At 36.4% G+C, this 19,171-nt stretch overlaps 1 protein-coding gene across 2 annotated transcripts in view; it reads right to left on the bottom strand.

The window, feature by feature from the left end:
• TMEM131 (transmembrane protein 131) overlaps positions 1–19,171 on the bottom strand; it is a 158,964-nt gene that overhangs the window by 57,916 nt on the left and 81,877 nt on the right. For both annotated transcript variants that reach the window (XM_067559993.1, XM_067559991.1), the window contains exons 6-16: positions 17,812–17,934; positions 13,806–13,886; positions 12,274–12,424; positions 12,123–12,179; positions 10,547–10,608; positions 5,080–5,188; positions 2,653–2,761; positions 1,844–1,997; positions 1,573–1,743; positions 1,082–1,192; positions 856–990 (exon numbers count right to left, since the gene is read on the bottom strand). In XM_067559993.1, the coding sequence (XP_067416094.1) occupies positions 856–990; positions 1,082–1,192; positions 1,573–1,743; positions 1,844–1,997; positions 2,653–2,761; positions 5,080–5,188; positions 10,547–10,608; positions 12,123–12,179; positions 12,274–12,424; positions 13,806–13,886; positions 17,812–17,934 (1,263 nt within the window). The remainder of the gene's footprint in view (positions 1–855; positions 991–1,081; positions 1,193–1,572; positions 1,744–1,843; positions 1,998–2,652; positions 2,762–5,079; positions 5,189–10,546; positions 10,609–12,122; positions 12,180–12,273; positions 12,425–13,805; positions 13,887–17,811; positions 17,935–19,171) is intronic.

Here is a 19,171-nt window from a genome sequence, read left to right as displayed (position 1 = left end):
AGCGCAAAATGAGGCATTTAACTATGGTAAGAACAGCAGAACCAAGGTGGGGATTTGTGGCTGCCATGCATTAATGTTAACAATGGTATTATGATTTAATAGTAGGAGCAGCACCAGTGACAGTGGGTTAACAGTCAATTCCTGCAAGGTGCCTATAAAAATAAAATCTAAAACAATATAAAAATAACCATTTCTGTTCTTTGTCCATCCACACCAGAAGAAAAACTGGAGGCCTGGATTGGGTTTAATTAGGTCACAAATTTATTCTCATCTCCCCACCTGCTGCAAGGGGGCCCTTAAAGAGGCAGTGCCCCTTTTCTTCCAACTAGCCGGACAAAGACCCACTTGCATAAAGCTTGCAGGGGGCACATTCTGTAAACAATAAAACTCAGGGCTGAGCCCATCTTTGTGTCTCCATATGTACCACTTATATTTCATAAGAGCAGCTGGAAAAAGAGTGAAACCTGCTGTTATTTGCTTGAATCAGTGTCATTTCCTTGAACAGCTATTATGAATAGCTAGTTCACAAAGTTCATTCAGCTCTAGAAAGTGACCAGGGAAATATCTACTATGCAATGACTCAGGAAGCATGTATACCAAGATTCAGCTTTCTGAACATTTTATTTTAGAAACTCAACAACCCATCAAGTCTACCCTTAAACTACAACTACTCCACACATGAACAAATTTATTTTACCTTCTATTCAAAATATACCACCATGTAATCATGGTGGCTAATATCTTCCTGACAGAAAATTATTCTTAAGTCATACATTGCTACATTATTTATCATCACTTTGTCAATGTGCAACATGCAGCTTTTAACTAAGGAATCAAGAAGAAGGGCTTACTTACTGAAGATTGATCTGATACACTGGCATTTTCTAATTCTGGAAGGCTTGTCATTATTGTGGTTCTATTGCCTTTTTCAGTAACCAGGAGTTCTACAGTCAAGCCATCCCCTATAACATGCCAGCTTTTTATATCCATCTTAAAAAAGACAAAGATGACAACCTCAGTAATGACATAGATGCAAATATTTATTACAACAAACAGGAATTTAAAGAAAGTTGATTCTTACCTCAATGGGATTACTGTTGATGATTGCAAATAAAATGCTAGTAGTTTCTGTGGCACTCAATATGCCAAAATCTATGAAACGCTCCTCGAGTTTGGGGAGTAATACAAAGTACTAGAAAAATTAAGAAAGGCATTATGGCTGCACTTAAAAATACACAGTATATTCAAAATCAGAGTCCCCCAGCAAATGCATTAATAAGTGAAAGCATTAAACTGGGACTATACTTTGTTCTATACGTGAATTAAGCAAACTACAGAAGTGAGAAAACATGAGGAAAACCCAGCACATAACCCAACCCCTGACAACTTATTTAGTATGTTAAAAACCATGTGAGGAAAAAGGCAGAAAAATTTAGTTTACTTTTTTGTTCATTTTTTGTTTTAAATCACAAAGGAACTGAACAGCTACCATGGAGAAAAACCAAGGAAATCAAATTAGTCTCAGATATTCTTTAACCTAGGGTGATATTTCAAGGAAAAACAAATACTTACATCTAAAAAACCTGTGTATGCTCGCACAGGTAATTGAAATTTAGAAGCGTTGGTGATAAGTAAAATATTGTTATCTATATGAACAGATGATGTGGAAGGCATAAAATAAAGTGTAAAAATATATATGGATTCATTAGGTGGGATCAACACTGGTTTGCTGAAATTCTGGACCTAAATTAATGAAGAAATAAGACCAATGTTAAAATTTAACAAAGTACAGTTCATTTAGAGATTTAATATTAGGTAAAACGTTCATTGGAAATGGGCTTACTTTAAACGTTGTTTTTACTTCTTCAGGTAACACAACATCATGAATAAGGACTGCAAAACTGAATGTGTTTGTAAGATATATTGGCCTTTCTGCAGACTCAGCAAGACTGTCCCGGATGTGAAACAATGTGGCAGCATGATCAAATCCTAAATATCTATTTAAAAAGAAAAATGTGTCAAAAACTTAAAACTTGCCTCAAAATAATCTCCAGTGCTTTTTACCTCCAAAGAATAATCCAGTCACAATCCATTCAAAAGCAATGTCTCTCCCCCTTCATGTTGGCCCTCTATTTCAGTACTAGGAATACACAATACACTGTGCTTTGAATATTTGATTATCATTAATTTATGATATCAGAAAAGAAGTATTCCTGATAATTTTTCAGAAGTCTACTTAAAATTTTGTTAAGGACTGACTTTGTAGAATTATATTTTCTCCATCCTTGCTTCAGGATACAGTGGCAGGACAATCCAAAAACAAAAAAATAATTGTTCTAACACTTTAGAAATGAAGAGCAAGTGATACAAGTTTGCATTCTGAAAATATGACATACGTAGTTGTAAGCTATTTACATAAATGACTCATGAAAGCCACTGAGAGTCCAAATCTTGAAATTAGCTTATGTATTACTGAGTAACACTGGCTCATCTACTATCCCAAGAAAGCAAAAATTAGAACCAGCAGCTGTGCTACTGGAACTCCATAATTAGAGTACATGGGCAATAACTTTATTCCACAAAACAGGATAACAAAGACAGCTGATTCTACGTGTCTAATTTTCAATCAGCACTCAGTTTATGCAGACTTACCCATCTAATATTTCTGCTTGATATGGAATTTCAAGTTTTGAATAACTCTTTTCTTTTGCTTTAACTGTTATTTTTCCAGAAGACTGAGAAAGTCTTTTTGCTTTTGACGCTGTACATGTAAGATAAAGAATAAGGAAAGTTCTGTGATCACTCTATTTACATAAAATAGTAAATCAATAGCTTTTATTCATTCCTAATATTTCACTGTTAAGCAACTAAAGCTGCCATTAAAAGCTAATTGTTGCAAACCAGTAGGAGGACCATTTTTCTCATCTCACTGATTTATACATAAAATAGTAAGCTGTCATTTTTTCTTTATATGCATAAGAAGATGGGTACCTTAGTCACCAAGAACAGATCAGAACATAGTTATTTAAAAACCTTGTGACCTCTATCTTCACATTCCTTATTTTAAAGTACTGCTTCAAGTTTTCCTGTTGCTACCAGATGAGATACTAGTAAATGTCTTTCCATAGAAAGTATCAATTGACTGCAAATGGTGGAGCAGGAGAGATTCTTAAGACTGAATATATTTAGACAAAATCTTACTAAATATTTGTGCACAGTTTTTTTTGTTTTTGTTTTTTTTAAATATTCAGTTCAAACTCTTCGTCCAGTAGTTATTGGGAGCAGAGTGCAATATAAGTAAGCCCCAATCTGAGTCTTGTTGAAGTATACAAGAAATAAGCCAGCAAGTTACTCTAACAGGTGGCAAGGAAAATAAATGTGAACAAGAGAAAGCTACCTGTGAGATAAGATTATGAGGGGGGAAGAAGCTGAATCTTTCCCTAAAGAAAATTTCAGGGAGTGGCATGGAATAAACCTCAAATAAAAGTCACAGGGATCCAGTACTATTAAATAAGGAAAGAAAAAAACTGGAAGTTTTAACCTGGAAGTCTATAGAAATAAGCAAAACCAAAGTGCTTCCAAGAATTCAGTAGTTCAAACTGAAACAAGACAGAAGTCTTCGGGGATTGTTCCCAGGTCTCAGAGCAAACAGAAAGTCATGCTTGTAGAAACATCACAAGAAAGCAATCAATGAAGTCATGAATACTGGCTGGTGGAAGCCACAAACACCTACCTCTTTCATACATTAGGGCAGTAAAATCAGAAAAATGTTCAGAATACATCTCTTCAGTAAGCCAACCCATTAGCCAACAGCTTAAATGCTGAAAATGGTCTTTCAGACAAAATGTTGTACCCAGCTGAGTCTGCAACTTCACACTAAGCAACTTTAAGTGTCCTACCACACTCATTTTATATCTATTTGTCTTCCTTATATAATTTTTTCCTCAAATTTCTAAATCTGGACAAATCCTTGCCCCAAGCTGGGGACATTCAGCCAGTCTAGAATTTGTGTCCTAACTTCTTATTTCACTGTCTTCTTACAAAGTTCTTAGTATTAGGCTCTTAAAAGTTGCAATGATCATAGTTCAGCTGAGGAGTCTCCCAACATTTTATCCTGGTTCATCTCAAAATGAAAGATGTCTGAACACAAACCTCCATTTTGAGTCATTCCAGCCTGTGAGACATACTAAATCCTCTAATATTTTTACTGTAATTACTTTTGGATGCCTTAAAGACTTATTCTGATACCTCAAACACTTTGATAGAAAACATATGTTTTATACACTTTTTCCTATAAAGTTGCAAGGCAATATTGACCATGTGAGGTTAGGTTGGAAAAGGAAATGGACCACCAAGACTCTCCAATGGACTGGAGGGATATAAGCGATCGCCACTATGAGCAGTATGTGCTCTTCTTGATGGAAAGAATACTAGTGGAAGTCCCATTTTGCACACCAGTCTTGCAAAATAAAACAGACATAAAATTCATTGCAGAATGCTGGAGAGAATGTCATGGTATATGGAATTATTTTCATATCTTCTGGAGATTGCCTCAAATTGAAAGTTTTCTGATCTGATGTTAGCAAATAAATCCAAGAAATGATATATCCTGTCCAAATTCCTATTACTAAAGTGTAAGGAAAGTATCCCACTTCGTCGAAATTCATAGATACCATTTTTTTTTTACCATCAACCTTTTTGTTTTACCTTTAATAAACAGTCAACTGAAAATTTTGATTTATTCTAAACAATTCTGCATACGCATCCAAATAATTTTGCTATTCAGTTCTTTTAATGTTTACAAGATTGAGTACTTCAGAATTTATCTACTCCTGCTGCTATTAACCAACTTAAACTATTAGTTTACAGTTTTACATGCCATAATGATTTCCAAATGAATCAGTTTTGAAGTCACATAAATTAACAAAATTCTTACATATGAGAAGGAATTACTCCCGTTCCCTGGGAAATCTGACACAGGACATACATTTTTCTGAAGAAGTATTTTTCCAAATTTTTCATCAAGTTTCAGTAGCTCTTTAGAAATATTTTAAAGTTCTACAAAGAAACAATACTTACCATCAAAGCTAATGCTTGCAACTTTGGTATATTTACTTTCAGAAGCTTTTAACGTAACTGGCTTAAAGTGTACTGTTATCGCTTCATTTTGTGGTGTGGGTCTAACACTCTGCAAACAGAAGTAAAAATATTAAACAATTAATTTGCTGAAAATTTACAACCACTACCAATACAGTGCATAGCTTTTATGTATTTTACCAAGTGGTTAGGTGAACACAATTTGTAGCTTTTTTACAGGTTTACATTTACTATAATGAAGATAGCATTGTAAGATTAAGAGGCTTAGGAACTTGTCAAAGAACGCTGAATTACTCAGGAAGTTAACATCCAGTGAAGTGTGTAATACTCAGAACTTTCCACTAACAATATTAGGTGAATCCAAGTGTAGTTATGGGCAGAAAAGTGACTATGTAAAAAATGATACAATACACATAGGGAGTGAGTTTTATCTTACTTTTTAATAGCTAAGATTTTACTACTTTTTACTGTTGCTAATGTTGCAGAGCTAATACAGCTACAGAAGAAGCTACATTCTTTTCTGGTTCACAAGTCAACAGAACTGTTAAGTATTTAAATTTCAAAGGGTGCAACCTTTATTGACAATTCACAAGGCAAAATGAACCCAGCTTGACTCAGTGTAGGCTGAATTTGCAGAGCTGGCAGTTAGAAAAAAACGTTAGTTGTATTCTGCAAAAAATTATTTTGCAAGTCAGATACTACACATGGAACTCTACAGTTTTTCAGGATCACTTTTCAGATTCTAACAGCATTTCAGTGTTCTAAAATGAGTGGAAATGGTATTAAAGATGTGACACAGTCAATGAACTGAACATGGTTAGGAAGTCGTTCTGTCACTGTGATTAGCTACAGCTTATTTGTAGAGGTACCAATGACCACACACAACAGAGTAGTTAGGGATTTTGAATATATCAGTAGCATGTTATTCAATAAAAGTTGCTGGAATTTTCTTCATTTAAATTCTGGGATTAGGAATTTGGAGCCAACTTCTAAAATTTTGTATATGTATATTACTGCCCTCTGCTAGATCAGGTGGTCCTTGACTGGCTGGATTACAGACACAACAAGCCCAACTAATACTACTACAGCGAACAAATAGCCTCCATTAGATCAAGTGGAAGAGGCTTGTATATTTGGATTAGGAGGTACTGGGCTTTATTGCCAAATCTGCACTGGTGTAGTAAAGATGACCTTAATGTGTCTATTCATGAATCATATATATTACCAGCTCCCTGGAAAGGACTCTCTGTGTTGCAAAATAAAAAACCTTTGAAGATGCTGTAAACATGCACAGAACTCACATTTTATGGCCAATTGTACCTCCCCTAAAGCACAGAACAACAGTTTTTAATGGCTCTTGCATATTCAACTGGGTGAAGCACACTAATTTTTATCTGTTCCTTAATAGGCAACGTTGAAATTATAAAAGTTATATCCAACAATTAAAGTTTGGAAATATTTAAAAGAACAGCTCATTCTACATATAAGATTCTTTATGTAGTTCTGTCAGGGAAATAGCAAATTTAGAAATGCATGTACTCAACACTGGAGGTGCACCAAAACTCTGTAGGTCTACTCTTCAAAATGCTTACCTTGTGGATAAAACTCATTGAAAGGAATTAATCTTTGTATTACTAAATTTTGTTGCTGTCCAAAATTCTTTAACTTTTTCATTTGTATTCATCAAATTCTCCAGGTGGATTAAAAAAATTAAAAGCAAATGAAGACAAGTCAAAGAGAGGAACAACAAACCTCCTCAAAGACCTTAAATCTAGAACAAAGTCTCATTTCCCCCCAAAATTAAAACCTTAGAAAACAAGTTTCTTATAGTGTTCCTGGAAAGTCACCAAATCTGCGCCTAATCAGAAAAGGGCACAGGAAACGTTCCAAAGCTAAAGACCTCTCACTAAGAATGCTGGACCATCAGCCCTGATTATTTAAACCAGAAGCTGTTTGCTCAGGAATCTTATAACAGCAACTGCCATATCACCACACAAGGAAAAAGGGAAAGCCAACTACACCAACATTTGCATCTGCCATGGACTGCTGCACTCAAACTTCCACACTGATGTTCAAACTTACTGATCCAACTTTATTAAAATGACATGCACTTTTGCTGTGTGCCCAATCAATAGGCAACAACATATTTGAAAACTTATACCTCCTATACCTTCTTGGGAATGTGAATAATGAAGCCACAATATAGTTATGGTGAAAGAATTGGCAGACTCCTCTTCCTCTCCCCACCTTCCATAAATCTTGGGATTCATAAATAGAGAGTCAAGCCCTAGACTGGATCCTTAACCTAGAGGTCGATGTAAACTTGCCAACTTTCACAGAAACTGAAACCTCACCACATAATGCCCAGAGTGATTAACCTTTTAAAAGCATTTCTTTAATTTAGCTTCACCTCAATTTTGTTTCTCACACCCCAACTAATATAGATAAGCATAAGCAAAAAACTAAAAAGGCCTATAAATGAATCAAGCTATTTCTCATATAGACTGGAAAGGAGAAAAATAGTTATTTCTGTTTTGAAGCACTGGGCAAGTGATAAAGGTTATATACCATGATAGGTATATTGTGCTCTCATATCCCTACGATTAAGGTTAAGATTTTGTCATGGGTATTTTTAGTAAAAGTCAGGGACAGGTCACAGGCAATAAACAAAAATTCATGGAAACCCATGGCCTGTCCCTGACTTTTACTAAAAATACCCATAACAAAATGGGGCTGATTGGGGGTGTGTGTGTGTGTGGGCATGGGCACAGACAGACAATGACGACACACTGAAGCTCAACCCCGAGTGTGTGTGTGGGATGGTGGGGGAGCGGGGAATGATAAGAGCCCCAGCCCTGCAGCGGAAGGGGGAGATAGGGGTCCAGCATCTGCTGCCATAGTTGTGCTTGGAGCCCCTCTGCTACCAGCAGTGGCTCAGAGCAATAAGGTCAACAGCTCAGAACTCAGGGTCACCCTGCAGCGCCTTGGAGCCATCTGCCAGCTTTGACCCAGCATCTGGGGGCAAAAGCGAAAAATGTCATGGAGGTCTCTGAAAGTCATAGAATCTATGACTTCCATAGCAATCCTATTCTTACCTATGATGGATCTAGCTTCCACATGCTGCTCTCCCCACATGCATGAAACTCCCCCTACTAAAGAACACAACTTTCCAAGTACTTTATGCAAGGAGAGCAGCATCTCTGTTCGAATATCTGCTGTGCAAATAGGAGCAAAGGTTCTGTTCTCCTCGCTATCAAATGGTTTAATAAAGAAACTTATCAAGGTACAGAACTGTTAAGTGTTCATTTTAAAACAACAACAAAAAATAACCAACGAGCTAAATTTAGGAAAAATTTTAGAAAAATTGTGACACTGTCACACAGTTGACCATTAAAAGGCTGCTAAATATCATCCAGAAAACAGGAAAGTAAATATGATTCTCTCCACCATAAAAACAAAGAACCCCTCCCTCCCTCAACAAATACAAAAAAGTAAGTTCTTTGAACAACTACAGAATTCAGAAAGAGTCAAAGTGATTCGGTCTCTAGTTTTCCATAGGCTTTTACCAGTAGGTAATATTTAAACTGGCCTGGCTATGTATTCGCAAAAGAAAGAATATAGTAACTTTGGCAACAATACTATTAGCATGTACATGGATATCCTGCAGATACTCCACTTCACTAACAGCCAGCTTAGATGTATGCTAAACACAGACTCTGTCTTTTCTCATGAAATTTGTAAAAGACTTGTTCCTCGCTTCTGAACTGCTTTGGAACACAAGAGTTTAAGGAAAGAATCCATACCCACACTAACTGCTTTGAAATCAGTTTGGTTGGCAAAATTATAGAAATTCAAGCCTATTTGAAATGCTAGAAGACTCATAAATATCACACCGATACAGTAGATGATTTACAAAAAAAAAAACAAAAAAACATTTATCAGATTATGTCCAAAGAATTAGGTGCAAATCAAAACATATAACTCCCTGTCCAAAACCTTGAAAAATATAGCTCATACTTATAAAGGTACTAAAACATTTATGCTTGCAATGGTAACGGCTTGTAAAAGTGGAAATTATAATAATGTAAGCATAGAGCCAGAAAAAAGTACCATTCAATGTGTAAGGAAGTGACATACAATTTCATCTGGAATAGGTTTATAATAACTTGCAAAATGAAATCAAATACTTTCCTAATTCTCAAGAACAGATATAAAGCTACAATTATGCAGATACCATACATATCAAATAGATGAGCCTTTTCTGGAGAAGCATGAAGAAGGTTCTGACTCACCACCATATTTAGATTCAAGCAACCAGAATCACTAGCAAAATAATTTATATTGCATTCATGAAGTGTGCTAGATACTTTACAAAATACAAAAGTAACAGTTCCTGCCCCACAAAATATCTTCCATTCTAAACAGGCATAAAAACTAAAGAAAAGAGAAATGAGAAAAAAAAGAGGGAGTGAAGGGGATGATAAAAGGAATGAGAACAAGATATGGTTGCAAAGATTATTACAGAGATTGTAATGGATTTATATTTTTTTACTTTTGTATTAGACCTTGTATTAGTTATTAAGAGGGCCCTCAGTGGGGCTCAACTGATTACATAAAGTGGTGGGAAGAGGTGTAATTGTAGGGCTAAAAGATTGGAGAGAGGTGGAAGAAAAAGCAGAGGGGGAGAGACAGAGAGAAGCTAGGCAGCAGAAGGGTAGTGGTGGTAGGACATGGGGAGGATGAGGATAGGGCCAACAATCAATGGCATAACAGCAAATGCAGATGAAGTCCAAAACTCAGGATAGCGCTACACTGTGAGGGCAGGGATATGGAAAGTCTTGGGGACTTGCCCCTCCTGCTGAAGCTGCTGTTGGCAAGCTAAAAAGTGTAGGCACTTCAGGGGGCTGGAACCTTTCTGCAGGTTTCTGGAGATGCTCACATGGCGTGTGAATGTAGAGGGGCCCATGACTCGGAGGCTTCCACTGGGCCTGGTGAGGGACAGGAGTATGGCAGGCTCTGGAGTTAACCCCTACATCATCTGTCCTGCTGGACCTACTGCTGCTTGTTAGCTGGTGACTGGAGAAGCTTCAAGTGGCCAAGACATTATATAGGCAACCACAGGATGTACTGCTTAAATAAAACTAAGAAGGTATTCATGCAGTCTGAACTGAGAATGAAGGTAAACACATGAGAAATTAAGTGGAACTTTCTAGAGTCAACGTCCAAAAGATGTCAAACTGTATCTTGGTAATCAGCCAATGGTCTGTTTAGAAGCTTGGGACACCAGTTCAGGGAAAAGAAGCGAAGTACTTTTCCTAGAATTTTACTTTGAACACCCCTTAGTGGACAATATCATGTTAAAGTCAATGAACGAAAGCTTAGACAGTGTCCTCTTCCTCTCTCATAATACTAAACACCACTTGTGAAATTAAAAGGAAATAAAACTTACTGTAATTGGTACATCCTTTGTTCCTGAATTTAATAAATGTAGATTTAAAATTTTTGGCATATCTGTTAAAAACAAAGACACATTAACTACCATGTCACATTACTGTATAATCCATCACATAAAAAAGAATCTCTTCCAACCAAATTTCTACACAGTTGACCATTATTCAATATGCAAATTATTTTAAAAATAGTTCAACCAGTCAGAAACTTGTTATTCATAACATTTAAAAAACTATACTTCTATGGATTAAGTAGATTTCATGTACTTCAGTTATTGATTTCTAAATCAAAAAGATCTCAGCAGGTTAAAAACATTACAATGAGTAACTGCAACATTGCTGCACCAATATTCACCAGATAAAGGATTACCTGTACATCATTCCATATAAAATAAAAGAATCAGTCAGTAATGTAACATTTCAGAGACAATGGCATCTACTTTTAAAAAAACACAAGTCGTGTCTTTGTATATCCACCTAAAATGGATTTTTTTTCTTTTAACAACGTTGCAAGTTATTACCATCTCATAAGACTGATACCTATATATATTGCTTTCTCTGACGCACATACTGAAGACTAACAGATCCTCTGTTCACACTTAATCTCTAATTATATAAACACATGCCAAGATTTCATAATCATGCAATTGACCAATATTTTAATGAATGAAGATTAAGTCATAACAGCAAATTCAATGAAAGTAGAAGAGTGGTTTTTAACCCGTGGTCTGCATATCCCCGGGGGTCGGCAGACTATGTCTAAGGGATCCATGAAAGTTGTCGTTACCATAAAATAGTGGTTTTCAACTTGTGGTCTGCAGGCCCTGGAAGTCTGCAGACTATGTAAGATTTCCAAAGGGGTCTGCACCTCCATTTGAAATTTTTTAGGGGTCCGCAAATGAAAAAAAGGTTGGGAATCACAGAGTTAGAATATATTCAACATTTATGTACAGTACTGCAAAACCCTTAGGTCACCTAAAAGACTAACAGCTCACTAAAAAGTTAAGAAAGAAAACTGTATGCACCTGGTTCTCAAGTTAGGTGTGTGCAATTGTGTAGACCCAATTTGTCCATGGATACCATCAGTATTAAAATTGTGCATGCAAATTATTTACGTATGCATGTGGCTACATATTTTACTGGTCATGTACATGCACAGGTAACATTTTTGCACATGAGCTTGGCATCTGCAATCGTGTCCACCCATCTTTGAAAATCAGACCAGAGTTATTTTTTGTTTTAATTTTATATTTTATCTGATTTTAGGTGTTTATTTTTGACTAATTTTGGATCATTTACTATTATGAAGAAAAAATATACTTTAAAATGGCATTTTAGAAGTTGTTTTCCTTTAATGACATTTAAAAATAATCCCATCACTGAAGAGGCAAGCACAAGTTAAGCTCAGCAGGCAGAGAAGGATCTTTAGGGTTCATCATTCCTTTCCACAAACAATTTTCATCAGTGCAGAATTGGTAAATGAGGGATATTTTCTATGTATATTATCTACCATCCTATTTTCTGGAGGAATTTTATTTTTAAAACCTAGAATTTGAAACCTTAAGTACAATTTACCTTGTGTTCGTAGCGTACCAAAATCTAGCATTTCTGTTGATGAATAGATTCCTGGAGCTTGACAAAAAAGAAAAGGAAAAACATGAATGTTTTCTTATTCTAGTATAGCAATATAAACTGAAGAATTTGAATATTGCATTTTTCTACAAACCTGTTGTAACCTCTACTTCAACAGGAAGAATGATAAATTCTGCATTGTCTGAGGCATTTGTTTTTATTCTAATGAAGGCTGTATGATTATCTGCTTCTCTTGAAGAAAAGCTGGCTCTCATCACCCCCTTTGTTTCATAGGGAGGAATTTCCTTTTGAAATAATCACAGACACAAATAAGAATGCAGTAGCTCCAATAAGGCTGTAACATCAAGCAAATTATATTGTGTAAAACAAAATTGGCATATTTGGTATGATTTTTATTAGTAGACAGTGCTCTGCAAAGAATTAGCAGTATATTGGGGTGGATTACAATTGTATATTTATAAAAAAAGAAAAGCCAGCAATCAACAACATAGGATAAAGATACATTCAGATTTATGTGTCAGCATGTCTGGCCCTAGGAAAAGCATGTCACATGCTGACCTCTAGCAATGTTACTGGGGGACTGAAAGTGGTGCCTTAGGAAGAGGTCACTTAGTCCTCTTCTGTTGGAGTGAAGGCTTAGGCTGCCTTGCAACAGAGATTTTCTAGGGACTCTGGGTAATGGCCAGGAGAATTTTTCAATCCTCATGAGAAAAAGATACAGGCATAACAACAGTGGAATCCTGTTGTACTCACACTGAATGGAGTTTATATTTAAAAGAGAAGTATTTTAATAGCACAAATACTATGTAAATAGCTTGAATACACAGTCTAATACAAAAGCAACATACAGCAAACTTACATTTCCATCAAAAATAAAAATATCCAGCTATAGGTGTAGGCTTTTATTCAACACAGATTTTTTCCTCTCAAACAAGGAAGAAATGTTTCTCCTTTCATAATAAAGGTTTTCAGTCACAGCAAGAGAATTCTAAGGTGATTTATACACTGTTTAATAACCATAAACTTTGCACACTGCAATCACAGTTGCATTTTGTATCTTTAAGCTGCTGAAATGTATTTTGGTTTTTGCCTTTTTTTTTTTTTTTTTTTTTTTTTAAAAAGGGCCTCCTACTGAAGGATAAAAGCACGAGTAAAGCCTTTGTCAGTCTTTCCCTCAAAAGGGCTCCACTCATCTCAAAATGGAGATAGGGAAGAAACAAAGATACAGTACACATCTATAAAAGGCATTTTTCAATTAATCAAGCCCAGAATCTGAATGGTGACAGTATATGCCTTCATGCATGGATGCATAAATTAAGGATATACATTTGGAAGTTCTTGTTTGGGAATCCTTCATCCTGCGATATTCATATATACTTAATTTGACATCCTATACATGACTACGTTCAAGTAGGATCATCACCCCAAAGTAAATCTCTGCATATTTTTCTATTTTTCCCTGTTTCAGAAAAATATACAAGTCAATATGAGTGGACACCAGTAATTAAATAAGTGCCTGATTCAACTTCTACTGACTTCAGTTTAGTAGTAATCACTTGTATGCTTTCATATCATTATCTACTTTTTAAATGGCTGCTGGACAAGAACGAAAATCAACAGATCAAAATGAATATAGAATCTGTTAGAAAATATATTGCCACTCACCCACAGTTTTTTTGTACCCCCTTGTTGACCTGTTGGAAGCTCTAGGTGGAGATCCCCTCCACTTGAATACACTTCTACCACCTGTGACAAAAAAAAACATTAAAAAGAGGTTTCATTAGTTATATGAAATTATAATCTGATCTATAGTGTGATGGACCAGCAATTGGGCACAAGAGCACATTTTGCTGGACCTATTCCAATTTTAATAAATTAGATTTGGCTGATTTCAGAGAATTACAGGGGACACTTTAGGAAACAGGCACCTGATCAGCATTCTGTACAGAAAACAGGAGAAGATCAAGATAACTCTCTCAATGCAGGATAATCTCATGAAAGGCTAAACTTCCACAGAAACTTCCACATGGTTGATCTTTACAAAAATAAGATGGGCCATTTACAGCATTCACTTTGCTTCTCTATAGAGGAAAAAGGACTCTAAACTATCTAAATGCCTACATGCCACAAGAGCCCAAACTATGATACCCTTGACTCATCCAACAATATTGTAAATCTATCCAGCTATACACTCAACACACAGAAGAGTCCGTCTTATCTTGGGGACTCTCTTTCTGCCCCACCGTCCCCACACACGATACAATTGTGCGGTGAATTCTGGAATCCTACTTTCGCCATCTCTGACTCAAAGAATATTTCCACCACACCTCTTAACACACTAACCCACAGATACCTTCCTATCAATGCTACAAGAAGAAGAATTCTGCATGGACTCCTCCTGACAGTCAAAACAACAGACTAGACTTTTACATAGAGTGTTTCCACCGACGTGCACAAGCTGAGATTGTAGACAAGCAACATCGCTTGCCTCATAACCTCAGCCATGCAGAATGCAATGCCATCCACAGCCTCAACAACAACTCTGACATTATAATCAAAGAGGCTGACAAAGGAGGTGCCATAGTCATCAAATAAGTTGGATTACGAACAGGAGGCTACCAGACAACTCTCCAACACCACATTCTACAAGCCACTACTATACAATTCCACTGAGGAATACCAAAAGAAACTACAACATCTACTTAAGAAACTCCCTAAAGAAACACAGGAACAAATCTACAGACACACCCCCTGAGCCCCGACCCGGGTTATTCTATCTGCTACCCAAGATCCACAAACCTGGGAATCCTGGATGCCGCATCATCTCAGGCATTGGCACTCTCACAGCAGGACTGTCAGGCTATGTGGACTCTCCTCTTAGGCCCTCTGCCACCAGCACTCCTAGCTATCTTCATGATACCACTGACTTCCTGAGAAAACTTCAATCCATGGGTGATCTCCCAGAAAACACCATCCTAGCCACTATGGATGTAGAAGCTCTCTACACCAACATTCCACACAAAGATGGACTACAAGCCATCAGGAACATTTTCCCTGATGATGATATGGAACACTTGGTAGCTGAACTTTGTGACTTTGTCCTGACCCACAACTATACTTCAGCTCTGGAGGCAATCTATACCTTCAAGTCAGTGGCACAGCTATGGGCACTCACATGGCCTCACAGTATGCCAACATTTTTATGGCTGACCTAGAACACTGCTTCCTCAAAACTTGTCCCCAAGCACCTCTCCTTTACCTATGCTACATTGATGACATTTTCATTATCTGGACCCACAGGAAAGAGTCCCTCAAAGAATTCCACCGGGATTTCAATAATTTCCACCCCACCATCAACCTCAGCCTGGACCAAGTCTACACAAGAAATCCACTTCCTGGACTCTACAATACAAATAAAGGACGGTCACATTAATATCAACCTGTACCGAAAACCAACTGACTGCAATACATACCTTCATGCCTCCAACTTCCACCCTGGACAAATTACACAATCCATAGTCTACATCCAAGTCCTAAGATACAACCGGATTTGCTCCAATCCCTCAGACAAACACCTACAGGATCTCCATAAAACATTCTTAAAACTACGATACCCACCTGGAGAGGTGAAGAAACAAATTGACAGAGCCAGATGGGTACCCAGAAGTCACCTACTACAGGACAGACCCAACAAAGAAAACAATAGAACACCACTGGCCATCACCTATAGCCCCCAACTAAAATCTTTCCAACACATCATTAAGGATCTACAACCTATCCTAGCAGATGATCCCTCACTTGCTCAAGCCATGGGAGGCAGACCTATCCTTGCTTACAGACAGACTCCCAACGTGAAGCAAATACTCACCAGCAACCGTACATCATACAACAAGAACACTAACCCAGGAACCTATCCCTGCAATAAACCCCGTTGCCAGCTCTGCCCACACATCGACTCTAGTAACACCCTCACAGGTCCTAACCACATCAACCACAGCATAAGAAGCTCATTCACCTGCACATCTACTAATGTAATATATGCCATCATATGCCAGCAATGCCCCTCTGCCACGTACATTGGCCAAACCGGATTGTCACTACACAAAAGAATAAATGGACACAAATCAGACATAAAAAATGGTAACATCCATAAATTAGTAGGAGAGCACTTCAATCTCCCAGGACACTCTGTAGCTGACTTGAAAGTTGCCATACTTCTACAAAAAAAAACTTCAAAAACAAACTTCAGCAAGGAACTGCAGAGCTGGAACTCATATGCAAACTTGACACAACCAGACTGGGTCTGACTAGGGACTTGGAATGGTTATCTCATTACAAGAAGTAATTGTCACTGTTCACACATTCTCACCTCCTAATCAATGGTTGTGAATAGGCCTCATCTACTCTAACTGAACCGACTTTGCTAACACCTAGCCTCCCCATTGTTGTTCCTTACCCTTGGATGTATATATACACCCCCTATCAGATTTCTATTTCTTGCATCTGACGAAGTGGGTTGCAGCCCACGAAAGCTTATGCCTGCAAAAATTAAATTTGTTAGTCTTTAAAGTGCTACAGGACTCTCGTTGTTTCTACAACTATGTATGTCATAATTTATAGAGCATAAGATGGTACATTTACAGAAATCATATGAGTGCTCCCAATATTAACTATGTCTAAATGTTAGAAACTCAGAAGATATTTTTGTACATTTTTTTAAAAAGCTACACACACGAGGCAATTTAGGACACAATTTACATCAATTTAAAAAAAAAATCAGTAGAGGAAAATAAATTTAGTTTTAGTTACTGTGTACAACAGACTTTCAATATTTTTGGCAGTCTTTACCAAATAGGTCATTTTTAAGGACACTTTTCCCCTTTCCTTTTTTTAATGTTTTAGAATTTACATTATGTTTTTCATCTATAAATCTCAACACTTTACAAAGGTGGTAAAGAATGATTATACTCCATTTTACAGTTGCATAGAAAAGTTAAGTGACTTGTCTGTATTCAAACAACGAGTCACTTTCCTTCACTCTCTGCTTTGAAAATATATTGCACTTTGCTTGCTTCAATATTTTTCCTTAATTACCAGTGAAGGCAAAGATTAAGCATACATACTAACTTCTGAAGTGGGTTGTCAAGTTTAATTTTTTACACGAATATTATAAAAAATGCTTTTAAATTGGCTAATTTCATGCTTTTTCTACTTTTTAATGTCCTCTTCAGAGAGTAATTTCACATAAGAAACCCAAATCATGAAAACGTCTATTCAATTTTCTACCTGTGAGTGATCCCAATGATTCTAGTGGGATTTATGTAAAGCTACACAAGTGTTTATAACTCGCAAGGTTAGGCCCTAAATTTACATACCTGTTTACTTGTAATTCTGCACAATTCTTTGAATACATCTTCTCAAAATATTAAATTCAACAATCAAGTAATCAAATCAGTTATGAGCATTTTCTACTTTAGTGCACTTTAAACAGTGCACTCACAATGCTCAAAATACCAGAAAAGGAGTTTTGAAGGGGAAAACCAAGGATCTTAAGGGTCTTAAACAAAAAACACTTTATAATTTTATGCAATTTCAAAGCAAATATTGAACCCAATTTCAGTGAATACTGTAAAAAAATAATGTACACATGAAATTGTCACCTGATGCTCACCTGCAAAGGTTCACTGTGGGGATTGTGTATATTTATTATAGGAGAAAAACTGCTATTTACAGGAACTCTTGCCCCAATAAAAGGGCGCAACCGATAAGGGTTTGGGACTCCAACACCAAACACCTGTTTTAAACCAGAGGAAAAAAGATTTAGTTTCTGCAACTAATATGGCATTTAATAAATAATAAATAAATAATTTTAGAAAACAGACTCAGCAATTTTTTAAATAAATGCCATCAATTTAAAGTTTGCTCTAACGCTGAAAATTAATTTTAAAAAGCCATCATGGAAGTCCACATTTCTTTCAGTATTTCATATCAGATTGGCTCAGTGTACAACCAAAAGTATGCTTTCTATATCTGCTACCTCTGCTAACTACTGACACACAAACATGGAACATTGAGAGTGACAAAAGCCAGGTCAGATCGTTGATCTCTCTAGTCCAATATCTTTTCTGACAGTGGCCACTACCAGATATTTCACAAGGGTGCAAGACATCCCATAAAGGTCAGTTACAGAATAGCTATAATTTCTTCCTAAACAACAATACTTCCTGTCTGTTCTATATAGGTTCTAATATCACACTCATAGTGATAATATATGAGCGGCAGGCTTACACACAGAAACATGAGTGTTCCTCTATATTTTTCTACCCTATCTATTTTAGCTGCAGATGTTCTCATTTTCTGCATAGCTAATCTTTTTTTTATTATGATTGCCATAAATATAATGAAATTAAGAGGCTATGAATTCCACAGGTTAACTGCGTGGTAAATAAAATATTTCCTTTCATCAGTTTTAAAATTTCTGTCCTTTGATTTCACTGAAACCTCCCTTGCTCTGGTACTATAAGAAAATACACAGAGCACTTTAACCTACTTCCATCTTGTCTGCTGTATTCTTCTCCTCTCTTTCATTTTTTACTGTATCATTTCAGACTAGAACCCAACTTTAAAATCTCACATAGGAATTATTATATTAAGTTGTCCCATTGTGTCTCTAAGGATTGCATGACTAATCCTAATTCTAGTAACTAAGAGCAAAATTACCAGCATATAATTTCCACAGTTACTTTTTTAAAAATATATTATGGAATTTAATACAGACTTCAAAAAAACTGGTTTAGCAAACCCAACACAGAATCTTCTTTCTCACCACCATGTCTCCTTCCCTCTCATTTTTCATATGCTAAATAGCAATGGTAGATTTACTACTGGCAAGTACTTCAATTTACTAATGACCTAGAAGTTGCCATTTCTATCACATTACCAGCCTTTTGAGCAATCCTATCCTCCTAACTTAACAGTAAGACATCCACATCATATTTGGAGGAATCTTCTGTATTCCACAGTACATACAA

This window comes from Emydura macquarii, unplaced genomic scaffold (assembly GCF_026122565.2).
Source record: "Emydura macquarii macquarii isolate MOO-44397 ecotype Brisbane River unplaced genomic scaffold, CSIRO-AGI_Emac_v2 contig_2207, whole genome shotgun sequence".
In the NCBI taxonomy this organism is placed as follows: domain Eukaryota; kingdom Metazoa; phylum Chordata; order Testudines; family Chelidae; genus Emydura; species Emydura macquarii.
Note: the sequence above shows the minus strand (reverse complement) of the source record. Positions and strands in the feature narration are given on the sequence as shown.